Source organism: Budorcas taxicolor, chromosome 14 (genome assembly GCF_023091745.1).
Source record: "Budorcas taxicolor isolate Tak-1 chromosome 14, Takin1.1, whole genome shotgun sequence".
Classification (NCBI taxonomy): domain Eukaryota; kingdom Metazoa; phylum Chordata; class Mammalia; order Artiodactyla; family Bovidae; genus Budorcas; species Budorcas taxicolor.
Genome location: NC_068923.1, coordinates 89,325,611 through 89,349,498, shown reverse-complemented (window position 1 = coordinate 89,349,498; position 23,888 = coordinate 89,325,611). Strand labels below are relative to the sequence as shown.

At 37.7% G+C, this 23,888-nt stretch overlaps 1 protein-coding gene across 6 annotated transcripts in view; it reads left to right on the top strand.

The window, feature by feature from the left end:
* Positions 1–23,888, top strand: part of WWP1 (WW domain containing E3 ubiquitin protein ligase 1) — a 139,468-nt gene that overhangs the window by 67,484 nt on the left and 48,096 nt on the right. For 4 of the 6 annotated variants that reach the window (XR_008200604.1, XM_052652076.1, XM_052652075.1 and 1 more), the window contains exons 6-9: positions 5,636–5,773; positions 5,864–5,930; positions 9,329–9,510; positions 19,806–20,169. Coding sequence is in view for 5 of the 6 variants with exons in the window: in XM_052652076.1 (XP_052508036.1) it covers positions 5,636–5,773; positions 5,864–5,930; positions 9,329–9,510; positions 19,806–20,169 (751 nt within the window). In the remaining variant the exon portion in view is untranslated. The remainder of the gene's footprint in view (positions 1–5,635; positions 5,774–5,863; positions 5,931–9,328; positions 9,511–19,805; positions 20,170–23,888) is intronic. The other 2 variants (XM_052652077.1, XM_052652074.1) reach the window with 1 other exon arrangement.

Sequence of the window (23,888 nt, the reverse complement as noted above, 5' to 3'; positions counted from 1 at the left end):
GAAAAGAACTGAGGATAGTCTGGGACAGAGACCTCTGGGACAGTATGAAACACACCAATATTCGAATAATAGGGGTCCCAGAAGAAGAAGAGAAAAAAAGGGTAAGAGAAAATTTTTGAAGAGATTACAGTTGAAAAGTTTCCCAGCATGGAAAAGGAAATATAGTCAATCAAGTTCAAGAGGTGCAGAGTGCCATACAGGATAAACCCAAGGGGAAACATGCCAAGACACATACTAATCAAACTGACAAAGACTGAACACAAAGAATATTAAAAGCAGCAAGGGAGAAGCAACAAGTAACATACAAGGGAAAACACATACACTTAACAGCTGATCTTTCAGCAGAAACTTTGCAGGCCAGAAGGGAATGTCAGGATATATTTAAAGTACTGAAAGGGAAAAATCTACAACCAAGATTACTGTAGCCGGCAAGGATCTCATTCAAAATTCATGGAGAAATAAAAACAAAACAGAAACTTTTCAGACAAGCAAAAGTTAAGAGAATTCAGTACCACCAACCGAGCTTTACAACAAATGTTAAGGGGCTTATATAGTCAAGAAATACAAGAGAAGAAAAAAGAGCTACAAAATCAACCCCAAACAATTAAGAAAATGGCAATAGGAACATATATATCAATAATTACTTTAAATGTAAATGGATTAAATGCTCCAACCAAAAGACTGGCCGAATGGATACAAAAACAAGACCTGTATATATGCTGTCTACAATAAACCCTCGTCAGACCTAAAGACATATATAGACTGAAAGTGAGAGGATGGAAAAATATATTCCATGCAAATGGGAAGCAAAAGAAAGGTGGAGTAGCAATCCTCATATCAGACAATATAGACCTTGAAATGAAGATTATAAGAGATAAGGAAGGACACTGCATAATGATCAAAGGATCAATCCAAGAGGAAGACGTAACAGTTGTAAACATCTATGCACCCAACATGGGAGCACCTCAATACATAAGAAAAACACTAACAGACATAAAAGGAGAAATTGACACTAACACAATAATAGTAGGAGATTTTAACACCCCACTCACACCAATGGACAGATCATCAAAACAAAAAATTAATAAGGAAACACTGGTCTTAAGTGATACATTAGATGAGATGGATCTCATTGATATCTTCAGGACATTCCATCCAAATGCAGAAGAATACACCTTATTCTCAAGTGCACATCAAACATTCTCCCAGATGGACCACATCTTGGGTCACAAATCAGACCTCAGTAAGTTTAAGAAATTTGAAATTGTTTCAAGCATCTTCTCCAACAACAGTGCTATGAGACTGCTGCTGCTGCTGAGTCGCTTCAGTCGTGTCCGACTCTGTGCGACCCCATAGACGGCAGCCCACCAGGCTCCCCCGTCCCTGGGATTCTCCAGGCAAGAATACTGGAGTGGGTTGCCATTTCCTTCTCCAATGCAGGAAAGTGAAAAGTGAAAGGGAAGTCACTCAGTAGTGTCTGACTCTTTGCAACCCCATGGACCGCAGCCTACCAGGCTCCTCTGTCCATGGGATTTTCCAAGCAAGAGTATTGGAGTGGGGTGCCATCGCCTTCTCCGTTGAGACTAGATATCAGTTACAAGAAAAAACTGTAAGAAACACAAACACATGGAGATTAAACAACACGTTTCTAAATAACCAACAGATTACTGAAGAAATCAAAAGGGAAATCAATAAATTTCCAGAAACAAAACAATGAGAACATGACAACTCAAAACCTATGGGATGCAGCAAAAGCAGTTCTAAGAGGGAAGCTTATAGCAGTGCAGTCCTACCTCAAGAACCAAGGAAAACACCGCATAGACAGCCTAACTTAGCACCTAGAATAACTGGGAAAAGAAGAACAAAAAAACCCAGAATTAGTAGGTGGAAATAAATCAGAAAGATCCAAGCAGAAATAAATGGAAAAGTAATGAAAGAAGCAGTAGTAAAGATTAATGAAACTTAAAGCTGTTTCTTTGAGAAGATAAACAAAAGTCACAAACCTTTAGCCAGACTCATCAAGAAAAAAAGAGAAAAGAATCAAATCAACAAAATTAGAAATGAAAAAGGAGAGGTTACACTAGACAATGCAGAAATAAAAAGGATTTTAAGAGACTATTATGAACAGCTCTATGGCAATAAAAGAGATAACCTGGAAGAAATGGATAGATTCTTAGGAAAGTTCAGTCTTCCAGGAAGAAATAGAAATGATCAACAACCCAATTGCAAGCACTGAAATTGAAGCTGTGATCAAAAATATCCCCAGAAAGCAAAAGCCCAGGACCAGATGGCTTCATAGGAGAATTCTATCAAAGATTTAAAGAAGAGCTAATTCCTGTCCTTCTAAAACTCTTTCAGAAAATTGCAGAGGAAGGAACACTTCCAAACTTATTTTATGAGGTCACCATCACCCTGATACCAAAACCAGACAAAGACAACACAAAAAAGGAAACTGTAGGCAGTATTACTGATGAACATAGATGCAAAAATCGTCAACAAAATTTTAGCAAACAGAATTCAGCAACACATCAAATAGCTCATTACACAATAATCAAGTTGGATTTATTCCAGGGATGCAAGGATTCTTCAATATACACAAATCAATCAGTGTGATACACCATATTAGCAAATTGAAAGATAAAAACCATATGATAATCTCAATAGATGCAGAAAAAGCCTGTGACAAAATTCAGCATCCATTTATGATTAAAACTTTTTTGAAAAATGGGCATAGAAGGAATCTACCTCAACACAGTAAAGGTCATATATGATAAGCCTATAGCAAGCATTATTCTTAGTGGTGAAAAACTGAAAGCATTTCCCCCCTAAGATCAGGAACAAGACAAGGGTGTCCACTTTTGTCATTATTATTCAACATAGTTCTGGAAGTCCTACCTACAGCTGTCCGAGAAGAAACAGAAACAGGAATCCAGATCAGAAAAGAAGAAATAAATGTAAGACCAGAAACTATAAAATTCTTGGAGGAAAACATAGGCAGAATTCTGAATGATGTAAATCAAAGCAAGATCCTTTATGATCCACTTCCTAGAGTAACGGAAATAAAAACAAAAGTAAACAAGTGGGACCTGATTAAACGTAAAAGCTTTTGCCCAGCAAAGGAAACTATAAGCAAGGTGAAAAGACAACCCTCAGAATGGGAGAAAATAATGGCCAATGAAACAACTGACAGGATTAATTTCCAAAATATACAAGCAGCTCATACAACTCAATACCAGAAAAACAATCAACCCAAACAAAAAGTGCGAAAAAGACCTAAACAGACATTTCTCCAAAGAAGACATGTAGATGGCTAACAAACACATGAAAAGATGCTCAGCATCGCTCATTACTAGAGAAATGCAAATCAAAACTACAGTGAGTTATCACCTCACACCGGTCAGAATGACCATCATCAAAAAGTCTACAAACAATAAATTCTGGAGAGGGTGTGGAGAAAAAGGAACACTCTTGCACTGTTGGTGGGAATGTAAATTGATACAGCCACTATGAAGAACAGCATGGAGCTTTCTTGAAAACTAGGAATAAAATCACCAAATGACCCAGTGATCCCACTCCTAGGCATATACCCTGAGGAAACCAAAATTGAAAGAGACACATGTATCCCATTGTTCATTGCAGCACAATTTACACTAGCTAAAACATGGAAGCAATCTAGATGTCCATTGACAGATGAATGAATAAAGAAGTTGTGGTACATATACACAATGACATATTACTCAGCCATAAAAAGGAATGCATTTGAATCAGTTCTAATGAGGTGGATGAACCTAGAATCTATTATACAGAGTGAAGTAAGTCAGAAAAAGAAAGATAAATATCGTATTCTAATGCCTATATACAGAATCTAGAAAAATGGTACTGAAGAATTTATTTACAGGGCAACAGTGGAGAAACAGACATAGAGAATAGATTTATGGACATGGAAGAGGGGAGGAGAGGGTGAGATGTATGGAAAGAGTAACATGGAAACTTACATTACCATATGTAAAATAGATAGCCAATGGGAATTTGCTGTATGACTCAGGGAACTCAGGGGCTTTGGATCAACCAAGAGGGTGGGATGGGGAGGGACATGGGAGGGAGGTTCAAAAGGGAGGGGATATATGTATACCTATGGCTGATTGATGTTGAGGTTTGACAGAAAGCAAAATTCTATAAAGCAATTATCCTTCAGTAAAAAATAAAATTTAAAAAAAAAAGTATTTTCCATCAAGAGACTCACTTTAAAGGGATTTCAAAAGGCTTTTTAGAAAAAATGTTACTGAAGTATAGTTGATTTATAGTGCTGTGTTAGTTTTAGGTGTACAGCAAAGTGAATACATATACACATATCCACTCTTTTCTAGATTCTTTTCACACGTAGGCCATTATGGAGTGAAAGGCCATTAAGAATCTCCTTAGCTAAATATTTTAGGAATGAGAGCTAAGCCCCCAAATTGCAGATGAATGAAATAGGATGGTGGTCAATAACTTTCTTCAGATATAGTTTGCTAGAATCTAGATACAACTAAAATTCATGCTTTTGCAGGCTTGGGTTTTTTCTTTGGTACTTTAAAATTTCCTCTAGTTTTTCTGTTTTATTAATATTGATTTTGTGATTTGAAATGGAATTGTGGTTTATGGGGGTAAAAATGGTTGGGGTAGGTCTTCTACAAGGCTTTGTTTATTACATGGTCCTTAACTTTTTTGCAAAGAATTCCTGCGTAATGATTAGAGGTTCCAGATTTTTGTTTGTCTTATCTTGGGTAATTAAAGTATTTGTGCTAGATATTTGGTAAATGGGAAAAAAATCTTAAATATAGGAGGAACCAAAGTCAAGGATATAGTCTAGTAAAAAATATGTTTGGATTTTAAAAATGAAGGTCAGATTGAAGTAACTGGACTTGTTTTGCATAATAAAGGACTCACTAATACTTTTGATATATATTCTGTGAGATAGAAGTTAAAGCAAAATAACTTTGCATTTAGTAAGAATTAGATATCCCGATAATAAAGAATCAATATTTAGCCTTATATGAAAAAGAAATAGTAAACTATTGCCATTTATTAAGCATGTACTGTGTGTCAGATGTGGAATTTTCTCTGTGACTTTGCATTTGAACCATATGACAGTTCCTAGTTTGATCATCACAAAATGATCTCCATTTTGTGATGAGGAAACTGAGGCTTTAAGTAATTTGACTACTTAAAGTACAGCCAGAAGTCCCTGAACTGAATTAAGGAATCCTCTTGAGTCTCCTGCAGAAATTTTGCCTTAACCACAAGTCTTACCTTGTACTGTGGGCCATAGAGCAAGTTTGGGACATTATTTTGCTTGTTGTCTAGATTGTATTGTTTGTATTTTCTCTGAACGTTATACTGTGTAAAGGGACAATTAGAGATGATTCCAAAAGTATGTGGTGAAAGGAAAGGAGTTACTCATCTAGGTGAGAAAGGAAGTGATCTTGGTGTGGTATAGAAGGGCCTACAGATAAAAACACAAATAATTCCTTTCACACGTAGCCATCAAGCACTAAATAAGAGTCATTTTTTATATATAGTTTTGATTTCTGAAACATGTTTTTGTACATAACAGAAGCTTTTAAATTAGTTTTTCTTCTCCGCTCTCCCTTAGTGGAAAAAGTGAAAGAACAGTTAAAACTTTCCTTGGAAACCAAGAATGGTGTCGTGCAAACTGGTGAATTAACAGTTGTGCTTGATGGACTGGTGATTGAGCAAGAAAATATAACAAACGGCAGCTCATCTCCAGCCAGTAAGCTAAGTTTGGGTTTTTAAAATTTGAAGGGAAAAAAAAATCAAGAAGTATGTAAAAAACCTAGTGTCTTTCTCTTTTGTCATTCAGTAGAAGTACAGCAAAATGGTGATGCCTTACATGAAGACAGAGAGCCTTCAGCAAGGACAACCACCAGGTAGCATGTTTTATTTTGGTGTTTGTGGCAAAGTAACACCACATTTCCCATATATGAAGTTTCTAACCTTCATTTAGAGTTTGCCATAGACTTTAAAAGCTTATATCTAAATGTATTATTTGGTTGAATTCTTATCAAAGTGATTAAAAAAAAACAGCTGTAATGAGATATATTATTGGAATAAAGTGTATATCTCAGTAGTTTTTTTAGGTTAGCAGATTTGGGTAACCGTCACCAGTGTCTCATTTCAGAACATTCTCTTCAGCCTCAAAAAAACACTGTACCCTGGGGCATTCTCTCTCCACGCCTCTTTTTTCCCAGCTCCTGCCAGCCACTCACCTTCTGTCTCAGTGGATTTGCCTCTTGTGGCCATTTCTGTAAACAGTGTCCTACAACATATGACCTTCTGTCACTGACTTTTACTTAGCATATTATTCATCCATGCTGTAGGAAGTGTCAGAACTTCATTCTTTTTTTTTAAATTGGAAATGGCTCTTAAAAATCTGTATTTAGGCATATTTTATCAGTAAATAGAGTCAAGTGATGTGGAAAAGTGGTTATCTCACTGCTGTCTGAGTTGGCAGCTTCCTGTAACTGCTAGAAGATAGATATTGCACCGATTGTGGTCTCTCCTTAGAGGTCATCCTGCCATCTCAGCAACTCCCATAGATTCACATTCGATGATAATTAATAGAGACTTTCTGTTTGAAATAATTTGAATTAGAATAAAAGCATGTAATAGATCAATTATAATGGAATGAACATGTGAAAGTACATTGCTGTGAAATACATTTGAAAAATCATGCTGTTATATGACAAAGTGTGACTTTCATTAATCTACAGTTGCTAATATTGATACTAAATTGCTATTAAATGATCTTCACAGAGCCCTTGATCAGCTCAGTATGTCTTCTGAATATATATTTGGCTTAAATAAATGTATTTATTTAGATCCACATGATTATTCACATTGAGAAAATTCAAAACTGAAAGTCATTCAGTCATGTGCAACTCTTTGTGGCCCCATGGAATTCTCTAGGCCACAATACTGGAGTGGGTAGCCTTTTCCTTGCTCCAGGGGATCTTCCCAACCCAAGGATGGAACTCAGGTCTCCCACATTGCAGGTGGATTCTTTACCAGCTGAGCCACAAGGGAAGCCCAAGAATACTGGAGTGGGTAGCCTATGCCTTCTCAAGCGGGCCTTCCCGACCCAGGAATCAAACTTTCAGGATACAGCAATTAGGTAGATTAAAATGCTCTAGTGCATATGTGTGTGTGCATATATATACATATATATATATGTATCAAAAATTATAACTTTTGCAATGAAATTTTAGATGGTTAAAGGAGCCTGAATCACTACCAACCTAAAGACTAATGTTATTTATTATGTAACAATACATTTTGAATCAAAGATTAGTTCTACAGCACCAGGAAAACTTGAGTTGCATTCTTTTACTCTGTCTCCCAGGTCACTGATCCTTGCTGAGTGGCTTAGGGAAGGGTGTACAAATCAGATTAACTTGAGAGAAATTTCAAAGCTTTGTGTGCCTGCTAAGTTGGTTGAGTCGTGTCTGACTCTGTGTGACCCTATGGACTGTAGCCTGCCAGCCTCCTCTGTCCATGGGGATTCTCTAGGCAAGAATACTGGAGTGGGTCGCCATGCCCTCTTTCCAGGAGATCTTCCCGACCCAGGGGTCGAACCCATGTCTCTTAGGTCTCTTGCATGGGCAGGCGGGTTCTTTACCATCTGTGCCACCTGGGCAGCCCTTCCAAAGCTTTACCTGCCCAAAATTCCTGAACACATCTCATTCTAAATATGTAGGTGACAAGGGAAAGTATTGTTAGTTCGTCCAGGCACTTGCTGAGCGCGTGTTAGTCCAAGCACTAAGAATACTAGTCCTGTTCCTGTGGAATCTTCATTCTGGCAGGATAGAGGTAGATAGTAGACAAGTGAGGAAAGAAATTAGCTAATTGGACATAGTGATAAGAACTATGAAGTCATCGAAACACAGGACAGGGTGACAGGAATGTAAAGGAACCCTTCATAAAGAGAAATGTCGCGGAATCATCTCTGTGGAAGTGCCATTCAAACTACAATTAAAAGGCCAGAAATGCGCCATCCATGCAGAGATTTGAGGGAAGAGCATTCCAGGCAGAGGAAGTAGCAAGTAAAACAAGGACACTGATTCTTTCTAGTTGATTTTTGTTCCGCGTGCGTGCTTGTGTGTGCTCAGTCCTGTCTGACTCTTTGCCACCCTGCGAACTGTAGCCCACCAGACTCCCCTGCCCCTGGGATTTTTCAGACACGGGTACTGGAGTGGGTTGCCGTTTCTTCCTCCAGGGAATCTTGCCAACCCAGGGATCAAAACCATGTCTGTTACATCTCCTGCACTGCAGGCAGATTCTTTACCACTGATCCATTGGAGAAGCCCTTTTGCTCTGTAGATTCTTCTAGCTCTAGAATATGTTTGACCTTTCTTTGATAATCTTGTAAGTCATTATAATTTTACTCCCTTTATCTAAAGTTTGTAATAAACATTTGAAGACTCTTCAGCATGATTTTCATACAAAATTGATATACTAATATATCTATTGCAAGGTAGGCAAGGAGTAGCTTGGAGAGAAATAGATCAGAGAGATAGATGAGGTGGGGCAGGACTGAGATGTGCTCTGATTTACTTATTTTTTTAAACTAAGAAAAAAAATTAAGGCTGCTCTGTGGAGAAGACGTATAGGTTTACCAGTGTATTTGGGAAAGTTCTCCTGATTACTTACATGATACTGCCTAACTCCCTGCCTGTAAGATTTAAAATGCTTGATTTTGTAATTGTAGACATATTTATTTATTTGCAGTAACGAATACACTGTAAATTCTTCTAACTCTGGAATATAATATTTAGTTTTCTGTGATCATCATGTACTCATTATTTTAGTGCTGGCAATAGCTTGTGATCAATATCGTAAGACGTTTTTGGTCTTTTCAGTACTCAGCAGTTTGGAATTGATTTTTATGTTTCATGACCTTTTTGAAAATATTTCCAGACATTTAAAAAATAAATCTAATATTCTTAGACTTAAATATTTAAAATACACAATTTGATCATTGCTTTGAGGTACTTTTGACAGTATGATTATATATCTCAGTATACATTTACTGTGTGGTTACACTTAGAACTGAAAGTAATTTGAACTTTAAGTATGTAATAAAATGTAAAATGTAAAAAAAGTTTTAAAAAAGTAATCAAGATATCTCTTGTTCATTACTCTTTATACCTATCATTTTGCTTCAGTGTTAAGAGCTTCATAAATGTTCTTACAAAATTTCTGATGAAAAGTTATGTGATTGTTTTTAATTCATTGAAGTAAGATATCTTTTTTGTTTGTTTTTTTGAAGGTTGGCTGCTGAAGATACTAACGGGATAGATAATCATGTACCTACAAACACTGTAGTACAAAACTCATGCTGTTCATCTGTAATTAACGGGGACAGCACACCATCTCCATCTCAGGTTGCTGCCAGACCCAAAAACACACCAGCTCCAAAATCACTCACATCTGAGCCTGCCAATGACACTGGTAAGCATGGGTACTTATGACATATTATTCAAATGAAAACTAAATTTTACCTATCTGTACATACACTTTTCTTATTGTACAATCTTTCTTAATCTTCAGTTTTATAAAAGGAATTTGAAGATTATACCACCTGAATTTTTTTTTCATAATTTGAATTTTCCTAGATTATTTAGGAAGATATTCCAAAAATACATTATAATAGCACATTTCAGTAAACAAGGACAAGTACTTGTGTGATAGTCAATCTTAGGGTTTATGCTACAAAAAAAATACTATTTATAATGTAGAATGTATTTCTAAAAGCACTTTAGGGAATTCATTGATTTGTTAGTGATGAATGAGTCCTTTAACCATTTTGGTTAAATGGGTCTCTTTTGCCAGACAGATATTTACTGCTTGGCATGTAACTTAGTAAAAAAATTTATTGTGAGGTGATACCGCGCTCTGAAAGTTTTATATTTTCTAAGGGGAAGTGTTCTACTATTATAGAAGGACTGTCTATGGAAGAATTTTTTCTGTAATCCTGTTTTTCAGTGGATTCAGCTGTAATATTCATACATCATTTTTTGTTTGATCTTTATAAATTAACTCTTTCAGATGAATTCCTTGAAACGCAAACATCTTAAGACTTCTTAAGGTTACTAGTGTATGTCCTGAGGCTAGAGCTGGCATCCTGTCTTTTGATCCCAGAGCCTGTATTCTTTCCCTCATCTATTTATGGGATTGTTCAAAAGTATAAACATGTAAAGAAGTAATTATATGAAAATAGATGGGGATGGGTTTATAGAGAAGACTGTTGGTGTATTTATACTGAAGGTTGGGGAAATATTACTGTGCATGTTGTGAGTTTTTGTAAATGTGGGAACTGACATGATGGTTTTCTGAAAATGTAATTTATTAATGCTCCTCTTTTTTTTTATAAAAATGGTAGGCTTAAACATCCTAAGTCCTCATAATAAGTTGACACTTTCATTGTTAATTTAAGGTGTCTGGAAAATGAGAGAAAATAAACACAGATGACCAGGCTGAAATGAGTGAACAGGATTATTTATTTGTTTTCTGATTCTGGTATGCTTTCTAGTAAGAACGTTTGTCTCAGATTTATTAGCAAAGGGATAAAGGAACAAATTAAGAACAGACCAGTTAAAACGATTCCCATTGAGAATTCCCTTGTGGTCCAGTGGTTAGGATTTGGCACGTTCACTCCTGGGGCCAGGCTGAGGTTTAATTGTTTGGGGGACTAAGATCCTACAAGCCTCAAGGTGCAGCCAAAAAGCCCGTCCCAAAACAAAAAATAAGAACACCAGCTTTTATGCCTGATGTTCCATCTTTTATGGATCTGCATGAAAAAGCATCATAATATCAGCATCCTTGCTAATTCCAAGAGAGTAAATACAGTAGTGAGTTTCGTAGAACTCTGCTTATATTATGGATCCTCAGTTAAATTTATAGTTTTAAAAAATAGTCTGGGAAAAAAGTGTGGGAAGGACCACCCATGTATATGGTTTACCACCAAATAATCACCCATAGAAAAATGGTTTATATTAGTACTAGAGTTCTTAATAATAAAACATAAATCCAGTGCATTTGACTTATAGATTTGTAGATTATCAGATGTAGCTATATTTACCCATACCAAAAATGACACACAAACTGGGTATCCACCCATAAAGAAATTTAGATTGTAAACATTGTAACTTCCTTGAGAATGCACTGAAGAGGTTGTAAAAATAAAAATACCCTTATGTGACCAGACTTGATTTGTTATATGGGATTATCATTAGATTCATTAGAGCAGTAGATCCAATTCCGTTATTTCTGTAAGTAATTAGACATCAGGACCAATTACTGAGTGTATTCCTTTTTCATGAGAAGTATAAGAATTTTGAATGCTCATTTTAGAAAGGCTTTTACAGTCATTCTATTTCATTCTTGTTATCACCTTCCAGTTAAAAGTGTATGGAATTTGGGAGATTTAGCTCTTCTTCCTAAAATATTTAGCTGTTAGAATAGATTGGCCAAAGTATCTGTTGACCACTAGATAGCTGCATGTTTGGGCTTGTGGGCTTATTCAGATGTTGTTGCAAAAGAGAGAACTTGCTGAGTTCCCCCTCATTGTAGAATCTCCAGTTTATATTCTGCTTCTAATTTTGTACTTTATAGACTGCTTCTGTTGGGAACAGATTTGCCTTCACATTCTTCTCTTATCCTTGCCTGAAATTTCAAGACGAAAGTAAAACACACGCGAGGGACTAGAATTGAAGGTGCCATTGTAAATAATTCCCATGACATTCTCCGTAATTGCAAGGAAGCCTAAGACGATCAGAATAATAGCTAATATCTGTTCTACACATGTTCCGAACACCATATACCCACTGATCAATACAGCTCTCAGGATAACTCTCTGAAAACAGGCACTGGTGTTTTTCTCCTGAAGGAACTGAGGCCCAGAGATCCCAGCTGGTAGAGGAGCTGTCCCTGACACCCACCTCTGTGGTCCTCTCCTCCCTGCTCTCCTGTTCATTCAGATGTGTGTGATATCTGTAGTGTCTTAATGTTGGGTTGTTCATCTTTGGTTATACCTTTGATAAACTTCAAATAATATCCCCCCAGTCAACTTAGTGATTGTGTTTGCATGTTCTTTGACACATGACAAAACAATCCAACTGCCCTCATTCCATTGGCTGGTTTAGAAAGGCTTCTGGAACCTACTGTGTTGGTAGAAACCACTTTAGCAGTGTCTTCTGTATAATCTGGCATCCCTCAGTAGGAAGATGAATTCAGGTATATTTTTCAAGGGGTAGTCTTCTTTAAGGTGTTGGTGTAAAAATAGGATTCTTTTTTCTGTAATCAAGAACTTTAAAAGTCCGTTTTCATTGTCAGAGTGGTGATGGAGTGGAGTGTGCATATTTTGTGTGCAACATATTACATGTTTTTAATCCATTACCTGTGATTCCAAAATCCTAAAATCCTTAAAACCAAAAGTTTTTTGGTAAACTCACTTGATGGCAGAATGACTAGGACTAACTTGAAGGTATTTATAATTTTTTCTGCTTAGTATGAATATCCTCCTGTTTCACTCCAGAAAGGATACTGTGTTTAACTACAGTGTCTAGCCCCCAGTCTGACTTGATATTAGTGTAATAGATAATATATGTGACATACTACCTTTTTACATTCCAAAGTTACGAATTCTGAAACACACTTGGCCCTAAGAGTTTCAGATGAGGGGTTATGGGCCTGGAACTGCAGATAAATGATTTCTTTTCACCAAAGACAGTATTGTACATGAGGGCTTTGGAGGGGAGGGCATTTTCCCTCACCCCTACCTGTTCTTTTGAGTCTTAAGAAGATCCATTTGCTAAGTTTAGTTGGTAAATACTGATACTTATTTTAAGCTAAAGTGGGAGGCAGTCATGATTGAAAAGATTAGATTTGGTTTCTAACAGGACTGCGTTCCAATCCTAGCTCTGTCGTTGAACACTTTAACCATGGGTTTTCATTCAGTTGTTCAGTCATGTCGGACTCTTTGCAACCCCATGGACTGCAGCATGCCAGGCTTCCCTGTCCTTCACTATCTCCTGAAGCTTGCTCAAAATCACGTCCATTGAATCAGTGATGCCATCCAACTGTCTCATCCTCTGTCGTCCCCTTCTCCTCCTGCCTTCAGTCGTTCCTAGCATCAGGTCTTTTCCGAGTTGGCTCTTTACATCAGGTGGCCAGAGTATTGGAGCTTCAGGATCATCATCAGTCCTTCCAGTGAATATTCAGGACTGATTTCCTTTAAGATTGACTGGTTTGATCTCCTTGCTGTCTAAGAGATTCTCAGTTGGAAGCATCAAATTCTTTGGCACTCAGCCATCTTTATGGTCCAACTCTCACATCCATACATAACTACTAGAAAAACCATAGCTTTGGTTTTTCTAAATTGACCTTTGTCGGCAAAGTAATGTCTTTGCTTTTTAATACACTGTCTAGGGTTGTCATAGGTTTTTTTCCAAGGATTAAGTATCTTTTAATTTCATGGCTGTAGTCCTTGTCTTCAGTGTTTTTGGAGCCCAAGAAGAGAAAGTCCATCACTGTTTTCATTTTTTTCCCCACCTATTTGCCATAAAGTGGTGGGACCCAATGCCACAATCATAGTTTTTTGAATATTGAGTTTTAAGCCAGCTTTTCCACTCTCCTCTTTCACCTTCTTGAAGAGTCTCTTTAGTTCCTCTTCTCTTTCCGCCATGAGGGTGGTATCATCTGCATGTCTGAAGTTGTTGATACTTCTTCCAACAATCTTGATTCCAGCCTGTGACTCATCCAACCAGGCATTTCACATGATGTACTCAGTGTATAAGCATGTGACCTTGGACAAATTTAGCATTCTAAAAATTAAGGTTCTCTACTTATAAAATGAAACAAATACTTAGTAATACCTTACAGGATTGTTTCAAAGGTTAAATGAGATAAATTTAAAACATCTACCATGTTTCTAGGACAGTGGTATTTAAGAAAAATAGGATTTTCTTCTCTACTTTCCCCCCTTGCCCTTAGCTTCTAGAAGAAATGACTTTTTCTAATGGATAATTATTGCTTTACTAATAAAATAGAGCTCAGTATGGTAAGGCAGAACTAACCTATTTCACAAATTTATTAGACTTTTGCTTTTAGTTGTTTATTTTGAAATACAGATTCACAAAAAGTTACCAGGAAATGTACAGGGAGGTCCCGTGTTCCCTTCATTGGCCTCCCTGAATGTTAATGTCTTGTATAACTATAGTAGTGTATGAAAATGAGGGAATTGACATTGACACAGTCCCCATTTCACTGGTTATACCTGCAGAGAGAGAGAGAGAGAAAGTGTGTGTGTGTGTGTGTGTGCGCGCGCGTGCGCGTGCAGTTTTGTCATGTGGCTTCATGTAACTAGCACTGCAATCAAGACACGAAACTGCATCATCACCAAAGGCTCCCTAGTGCTCCCCCTCCTTTAAAGCCATAGCCACTTTCAGGTGTGAATTGTAAAGAAATTTAGTGTATATATAGTGTGTGTGTGTGTGTGTATATATATATAAAATCAGTTTTTCATGTCATACTTTTTAAAAGGGGCAGAAATGATATGGGTACTTCAATATTTCCTCCTTTTCCTGCTTTAATTAGAGGACAAATGCACGGTGCTATGAGATGTACATACCATAAAGTCCATGGGAAATTAATTTTCAGAAATAAAACCTGAAGTGAGGGAGATCTGTCTCCTAAATCAAAAGTCATAATTGCGTGGAGTCAGGCTTGTGATACACTCATTGAGAAGCCAAGTCAGAGGCTGTGATCTTACACCTGTAGAGAAGGAAATGCTTTGCATAAGCTTCTGCTGTCATTGCTGTCACATGGGATTTTAATTATTTGCCTCCATACAATTTTCTGTTCTCTCCTGAGGAAGGAACCTATGATCCCTGCCTGCCTGCCTGCCTCCTTGTTTCTTATCGTCTTTATTGTTAAGTTTATCCGTTCAGTCATCCTTGTGTCATTAGTTAAGAGGTATTTATTTTGCAACTACAACAGACTGAACACCACCTGGTTGCTGGTTACATATGCATTAATCAGAGTTTCTCAGCTTTGGCACTCTTGACATTTTGGGCTAGATAATTCTCAGTTGTGGGTGGCTATCCCTGTGCATTTTAGGATCATAGCAGCCTTCCTGGCCTGAACCCACTAGACGCCAGTAACACCCACCCATTCCCCTAGTTGTAACAACCAGACATGTCTTCAGACATTGCTAAGTGTCTTCAGTGGATGTCCTGTTGAGAACCATTGATATATATGAATAGTCATCCCTCTAATCAAATGCATGCTCCCAGTACCCCCACTGAGAACTTGCCCTGCTATTAACATCTTGCATTACTGTGGCATATTTGTTATTAATATAATTAATGAAGCAGTATAAGTGCACTATGATTAATGAAAGCCCACAGTTTATGTTAAGGTTCACTCTTGGTATTGCCTGGGTTCAGTGAGATTTGAGAAATGCATATTGCCATGTGCTGACCATCACAGTATCATTCAGATACTGTGCTCCACTCGTTCATCTCCTTTTCCACACTCCTAGCAGCCACGGATCCTTTACTGTCTCTCTAGTTTGGCTGCATGGCATCACTGACTCAATGGACATGAGTTTGAGTAAACTCCAGGAGTTGGTGATGGACAGGGAAGCCTGGCGTGCTGTGGTCCATGGGATTGCAAAGAGTCGGACATGACTGAGCAACTGAACTGACCTGATGAATTTAAGGCTTTTCTATGTATTTTCGTGGCACGATATCTCATTTATGTTTGTTGCTGAATAATATTCCATTGTATGGATGTACCATAGTTTGTCTATCTGTTCACCTATGCTTTGTCCACAACCAAGCATTGTGGTGGCTATAGTTTTTCACAATTATGAATACAGTGGATGTAAATATTCACATGCAGGTTTTGATGTGGACCTAAGTTTTCAACTGAGCTTAGTTGAAGACTGTGACTTCGGGATCTTAACGATGAGTATTATTACTTTTGTAAGAAACTGCCAGTGGCAAACTGACACCCAAAATGGTTGTGTCTTTTGCGTTTCCACTACCAGTGAATGAGAATTTTTGCATTTTGAGGATAGTTTACTTTTTAAATTTTGAAGCAACACTGAATCTTCTCATTTAGAGAGAATTCTGTCTCCAGTCTATGCTTTAAAATACCTTTAAGAAACGTTTCTTCTTTTTCTTCAGATAGGTCTTGAGTGTAATCTTGATGTTGAACTTGAATCTGTCTGATCATGGTGCTGAAATGTTTTGGTCAAATTAATAATTGGTTCTAATTTTATTTTCAATTTATTCTCTTGTGATATAAATAAATACTCTTATCTCTCTCAATGAGTTTTACCATTTTATATTTGGTATTTTTCACTTCTCTCTTGTCTTAATGCATTTTCATACATAACCCATGGTATTGAAATGGAGTGGTAATTGTGGTCTTCCTTGTTTTGTTCTGATTTTAAAATTTGTTCCTGATCTTGATAGGAAGTTCTTCTAATGTTTTACCATTAATATATCATGCTTACTGTTGGTTTCTGGAAGATAATTAGATTATTTTTGAGTTTTCCTAGATTCCTCTTATCAACAGTTTTATCAATATTTTTTGAATCTTTTTTGATTTGTATTGAAAATAAACATGTAGCTTTTAACTCTTAACCTGTTAAATATGGTTTCCTAACAATTTCCTAATATTGACCCATTGTTTAATTTATTCAGTTTCAGTTTTAGGGTTATATTACTTTTGGAGAATAAATTAAGAAACTCCTTTTTCTTTTTTGCCACCAATGTACTGTAACATATCAGAGAACACGGGGGTAATCTGTTCCTTGAAGGCTCAAAAACTGAGTGTGTTGACTTTTGGAGGGACACTGTTCGATCTTTTATCCCCTTTTACATTTCTACTCTGATTGATCAATTTTTCTTTCTCTTGAGTTAGTTTAGTTAATATATTTTAGACTTACTGATATAAAGGTGTACATGGTATTCCAAATGCTACTCAAACTATATTTTTCTTTATAAAATTTGCTAAGGCATTATTTCATGGTTTTTCCAACCTTACTTCTAAGAATTCATCTGAAGCATTTGCTAAAAATACAGATCCCAGAGATTCCCTAAAAGTTTCAGTTATTCTAGAATGGAAAGTGAGAGCTATACTTTCTACAATATCCAGCAGATTCTAATCAGGTTAGGAAATTCTGATCTATTATATTTTTCTTATGATTTGTTTCCTTCTCCCATTTTCCCCTGGGTCTGGAATTGAAAGCTAAGCTCACTTATTGCTATTCTTTCTTATACCCTTGGATACCTCTTTGCCATGTCAAATATTTCATACAAGTATTTCCATGCCATTAATTTCCTTAAAGTTTGTGATTTCATAACTATTATTTTTCTTTAACTTAATAATTATTTAAGGTTTTATAAAAAAAATCTTCTAAGCTAAACTGATTGCAGGTGGGGGAGAACTATCATTTTTATGGACATGTAAGCATCAATTTTCTTACTAGTAAAATGGGTAGTATCTTCCTCATAGCATTGTTCTGTGGGAATTAAATAAGATACTCCTTAACAAATGTTTTACAGAATCTGCCAGACTTTCAGTAAACATTTCAGTAAGTTATATATTTTTTTTGTTTCTAGTTTTCTTGAATTATAATCAGAGTTTCACCTCCTGATTGTAAAATTGGAATTTTTCTTTGGCCCTTTACGCGTCATTTTTTTTCCTTAAAATTCCTAGATTGTTTGGATGGAATATGTATGTAATGAAAACTCAGAACTACTTCTCTAGTGCTATAATTTAGAACAGGTATATTGACTGTGTCATTCAGTCCTTCATGTACTTAATTAATGTTTCTACTAATGTTCTTTTTTTCTGCCTAGTTTTGAGAGAGAGATGTTTACTGCTTCTTCTGTGATTTGTCCTTGAACTGAACATTTATTGTTTTCATATGCCAGGTGCATTGTAACTGTTGAGAATACAAAAGTGGAACAAGTCTGACAAAGTGTTGCATTTTGAACTAATGGAAAAAGAAATAAAAACAAACTATTTCAGAACATGAGAAGCAAAACAGCCTAGTAGGCAGCGTGGGCTGAGGGTGGGGCAGGTGCAGAATTAAATAAGGTGCCTGAGCGCTGCCTTTCTGAAGGAGTGGTTGAGCCTGCACGCTGCGTGATAAGAAGCAGGAGATATTCTGAGGCCAGCGCAGCGGCCAGTGCATGTCCTTGAGGGGAGGGAGTTCGCTCTGCTCACGGGGCAGAAGGGAGACCACCGTGAGAAGTCAGGTGGAGCTGTGGGGCCGACTATGTGGAGTGTTTCTCATGAGCCATGGTAAAGAACTTGGAATTTACTCTGGGTGCAATAGGTGTGTTTAATTAGGGAGTGAAATGATCTTTTGTATGCTTCTAAGAGATTACTTTGGCTGCTGTTTGGAGAATGGGTTGGAGTTGGACCAGAGAGGAAGTGGGCAGACCAGTTAGGATGCTGTTGCAGCGAGCGAGGAACAGTGAGGGGGCCAGTGGTGCAGATGGAGAGAAGAGCTCAGAGCACTTGGAGGAGCTGAATTGTTGTCAGAGAGAAGGGTTTGCCTTGAACAGCTAAGAGCTGCTGTTTAATAATTAATTTTCCTCTTCTGTTTTTAACACTTTGTTAGCATGTGTTTTAGTATGATAAGGGTTTATGATTCTTTCTTATTGGGCCGGATTATCTTGTCTGAAATATTCCGCTTTTTCCATTTAGCGTTATTTTGCTTTCCAAAGACTGTTGCTAATCTTTTCTTTTTTTGGAAATCAGTTTCTACATTGGTCAAGATTGAAAGTTAAATGAAAAAGTTCACTTTTGGACATCATATATTCCATGAATTCTGAATATCATATAAGAGACCAGAATTTACTCTCTCTGTGCACATCCTCTTTTCTTCAGGTTTTCTAAGTGTTGAGTACAGGTAGCACTGTACATTTTTATTTCTTATATTTTGTTACTGATATTTTTCTTCCAAAGTTGCTCCCCCCTGTAGTTGGTACAGAACTTGATTGGTACTGTTTTGCTCCTACAGTTTGATTCCTTTTAATAGTACTCATTTCTCTTCTTCCCACTGTTTACATCTCTTTCTTTAAAAATCTGCCTGACCATTTCATCACTCTTAATTATGTCTCCTTCCTCTGTTTCAATTAGAACTTTGCTGTGCAATTTTCTAGTAGGTTTTCTTCAATAATCTATTCCCTTCCCAGTTTTAATTTGACTTTCTCTTACAGTGACATGTAGTTGAAATGGATTGATTACATTTAAAATGAAAATTTTTAAAATTATGTCAATGGATCTCAATGCTGGGTTATTTCTCCAGCAAGTATAAAATGAGTTCCTGGATCTTTTTGCAGTCCCCTGCAATACTGTCTTAAGAGTTAATGCCACTTTATATTTGACAAGAATTCTTTTGATATTAGCTGTATTTGCATAGGAAAAGGGAGATTGAATGGGGTCATTTTGAAGTTTTTATTTAACCCATGTAGATATTCAGAATTTATTGTTTGGAGGAAAAACGTTTGTTCATGTTGATTTCTCTTTCCTTAAGTTTGGGTTATTGTTACATATATATTCTTAAGTTTTTATTATTTAACATTCATCTCAAAAATATGAGCCACCAAAAGTATTATCTGTCTTATTTCCATCAGTACCTAATACACTGCTTGGTGTGAATTAGGCTCTGAATAAATACAGTTGATGAGTTAATTGGGCGCTTGGTCGTTTCTTGACAGATCATCTTACTGATTTTCCCTTCTCAGTTAATGGAGACTCACCCTCATCTGCACCGACTGAAAACGCTTCCAGCACGGGTACTGCAATAGGATCTGGAGAACCCGCCTTGTCTTCAAATTGCACTAGTACTCCTGTTGAAGACCCTCCAGTTCAAGAAACACTGACCTCCTCGGAAAACAATGAATGTATTGTCTCTAACAGTGCAGCCTTTGGATCTGAAGCTCGAAGTACATTAGATCCTTCCACCTCCAATTCTGCAGGTAGCTCTGCTTTTGAAGCAGCCAAATTAAGACAGCCTGACGGATGTATGGAGCCTGTCCGGCAGCAGTCTGGAGGTGCCAACACAGAAACGCTGCCATCAGGGTATGTTATTTATTTTTTTAAAAGATGTGTGACTTAGATAGCAACTTTTTAATAATAACCTGAGTGTTGAATATGTATATGAAATTTTTCCTTTCAGTTATTTGAAATCTAAGTTAGAATCTAATTCATACAGTGTATTTGCTACAAACCAAGTATTTTTTTAAAACTAAGAACAATTGCTAGTTATAGTTAAAGCATGTGCTACATGACAGAAAGAGGAAAAAACCTTATATTAATTTGCATGACTGTCGATTTGATTCTTGGCTTACTTTTAGAAAAGAGTGACCCTGACACACTCTGTAATAGTCTCAGTTCTCTAGCTTTTTTTACTGTTGCCTCCCTAGGCTAAGCTTGAAGCAAGTAGCCATCTTTCTTTTCTCAGTTTATACTCAGTACTGTGAGGGATCCAGTAAGCCTGCTGAGAAGCACTGTTACAAACTCAGGTTTTCATTGAAAGTGAAAGTCACTCAGTTGTGTCTGATTCTCTGCCACCTCATGGACTATACAGTCCATGAAATTCTTCAGGCCAGAATACTGGAGAGGGTAGCCTTTCCCTTTTCCAGGGGATCTTCCCAACCCAGGGATCGAACCCAGGTCTCCGACATTGCAGGCAGATTCTTTACCAGCTGAGCCACCAGGGAAGCCCAAGAATACTGGAGTGGGTAGCCTATCCCTTCTCCAGCAGATTTTCCCGACCCAGGAATTGAACCGGGGTCTCCTGCATTGCAGTTAGACTCTTTACCAGCTGAGCTACCAGGGAATAATTCTTCATCTTTTAATTTTCCATGGTAATCATTCAGCTTCCTATGATTTTCTTTAAAGAATATTCTGTGTATTCCATTTGGTCATCTCTCCCATATTCACTTAATATGTTTCGAGCTCCTCCTTGAGTGCTGCTGCTGATCTGACAGGAGGCAGATTGCAGGGGGTAACGTGAGCTGTGGGGAGCAGCCGTGAATACAGATGAAGATCCGTCCTCTCCACCGCCACTCGCTGCCACCCCCGTCCGCTGCACGCCCCAGTTCCTGACAGGCCAGGGACTGAGACCAGTCCATGGCCCTAGAGTTGGGGACCCCTGGTGGATGCAGTGTCCTGTATCCAGGACAGTGTATGCAGTCCTACCTCCTACAGAGGTTAGAACTGTCTCCTCTCGCAGCTGTGAAAACGGCGCCTCTCGCGGTCTCTGCCTCGGTGCCCTCATTCTCCCGCCACAGCTGCTGTGTTGGTACCCTGTCTGACTTTCTGAGCTGTGTTTTTCTTAGTGCCCTTTACTGGATTATAGGACTTTGCCTGTTGCCTCCTTGTGGTTTCAGGCTTTAGTCAGCTCCTGAATGGGTGTTTCTCTTGAGTCTTACACTCTCCCATCGTTTTAACTGTTAAATTTACAGGTCCAAGCCAGACCTTTCTCTGAGCTTATTTTTATCCACTTACTGGAAATCTCCACTGTTTCCTGCAAGGATTTTTGGCCATGAAGTATCTTTCCTTCCTCTCAAAAATCTCTCATTGTTCCTTTGTCTTCTCTTTGACTACTTATCATTAGTCATTTATCAAAGTCTCACGTGTCTGCCCTTATGACACTGATATGTAAGAAGCTTTCCATACTGTCAGGAACCTCTGATCTGATGGGAGATAAAGATAAGTAAATAGTCATTGACTGTACAATTTAATTAAAGCTAAGCTAGAGGTCCAAGTTTAGGGTGCTGTGGAGGGGAACATGTGTAGAGGGGGGTTAATAGGATACCCTGTGATACTGAGATCAAAGAATACTTTCTGGAAGAGATGACCCTTCAGCGGTTTCTGAAAGAGGAGTAGGTGTTAGCAAAGCAGCAAAGAAGGCACGTGTGGTGAAAGGTTTCATTTTCAGGGCAGCTAACTGCACGTTCAGATCTCTGACACCCGCAAATTAAGAAGCTGACCTCAGGAAGTGGTATTTTGTTACAGCTTGAGTTGAGCATTCGAGGAAGCAAGCTGTGTAATACAGAAGAATAAACAGCCCTCCGAAGAGTTTTGTGTACCTGCTGAAGCTTTGGAGTCCCGCCCCTCCCCCACCCCAGCCCCCGGAAACCATGGATAAACATACAGGAATTTTAAGCAGGGGAGTGGCACAGTCATATTTGCGTTTTAAGATTATTCTAGAAGTGGTATAGACAGATGAGGAGTTAAGGAGACAAAGCAGAACAAAACAGGCCAGGCTTTTATAAATGAGAAAAGTGGGCACATTCCTGTTTAAAATGATAAGTACATAAAACTTAATTCTGTGGGGCCAGGTAAATGCTTCCGTGTGCTTGTAGCCACTGTATGTGAACTTTGCGTGAAGAGAATTTTGTAGGAATCTACATGAGTGAGGAATCTAGATGAGTGATTTTCAAATCAGAAGTTGCAGCCTGTTAATAGATTGTGACCAGCACTTGAAGGCAGAATAAAGTAAATCAGTATTGACCAGATTGGAAACCTGGAGTGTGTTAAGTAAGCATTGTTTCCTGACAGTTTGTTTTTCCGGTGTGTTTTTGTGTGTATAAAATCTGTAGGTGAATAGCAGCCTAGGACAAACAGATACATTTATGTAAGATGTATTCTTATTCTCTGAGCTGTTGCCTAAAAGGTTAGAAGCAACGAACCCGAGTGAGAAATTAAAATAGACTGCCCCAAGGTGGATGCTAGTCTTCTGGGCTGATGTTACAGTGGGTTGTGGGAATTAGCTGTGGGAGGTGGAATGCAAGAGTGGGGTCAGGGTTGGTTCTTCTTGCTTCAGCAGTCTGTAACCATCTTAGCAATTTTCAAATCTACATCATCTCCCCTCTTTCCTCAGAAATATTTCTTAGTTCCTGTATTTTATCTCTTTGGTGACTTATTTCATTGGTGCCCAGAATTACGAGTGTTCTCAGTGTGGCCTGTTCTAGCCTGGAGGGTTATGCCAAGTGTGGTCGGACATAAAGCCCTTTGCATTTGCTCTCACTTCTGAGTGGAATGTTATTCCTCAGATATGTGCATGTCTCTGCCCAAATGTTACCTTATTCCAGAGGCCTTTCCTGATTCCCTCTGGCTAAATCAGGCCCCCCTGTCCCTATCCCCAACCCTTGCCTTATTTTTTTCCAACCTTCTGTTAAGAAAATTTAGAAACATGCAGGAAAATATAAAGAATTTTACAGTGAACACGTGTGTATCTGTCTATCACCAAGTTCTGTAGCTGACATTTTACTCTCTTTGCTTTATCGCATTTCTCTGCACCTCTCCATTTGTCTAATGTTTAAGTCTAATTCAGTAAGTTGTAGTTGTACATTTTGCCCCTCAAAACTTCAGCTTGCATGTCATTCACTAGAGCTCAGTATTTGTTTACAGATTTTTAGGTAAAGTTTACATAGAAATGTGTAAGTCTTAAGTATGTCATTGATGAGTTTTGACAGGTGGAAATAACCCAAACCTTTATCAAGATTAGAGTGTTATCATCACTTTAGAAAGTTCTGTCAAGCCCCTTTCAGTCAACCCCTGCTCCTGCTTTTAGGGAGGCAGCACTGAACCTCCCTGCAAGTGTTTTTCGACAATAGATGATAGATTAATTATGTTAAGTTGGTGGAACTTAACATAAATGGAATCAGTATAAACTCTTTTGAGTAGGGTCCTTATCAGCATGATGTTATTTGTATTATTTTTCAACACTTAAATCACTATGTGACATATATTTATGTTGTTTATCAGTTTTCTCTCCACTACACCGAAAA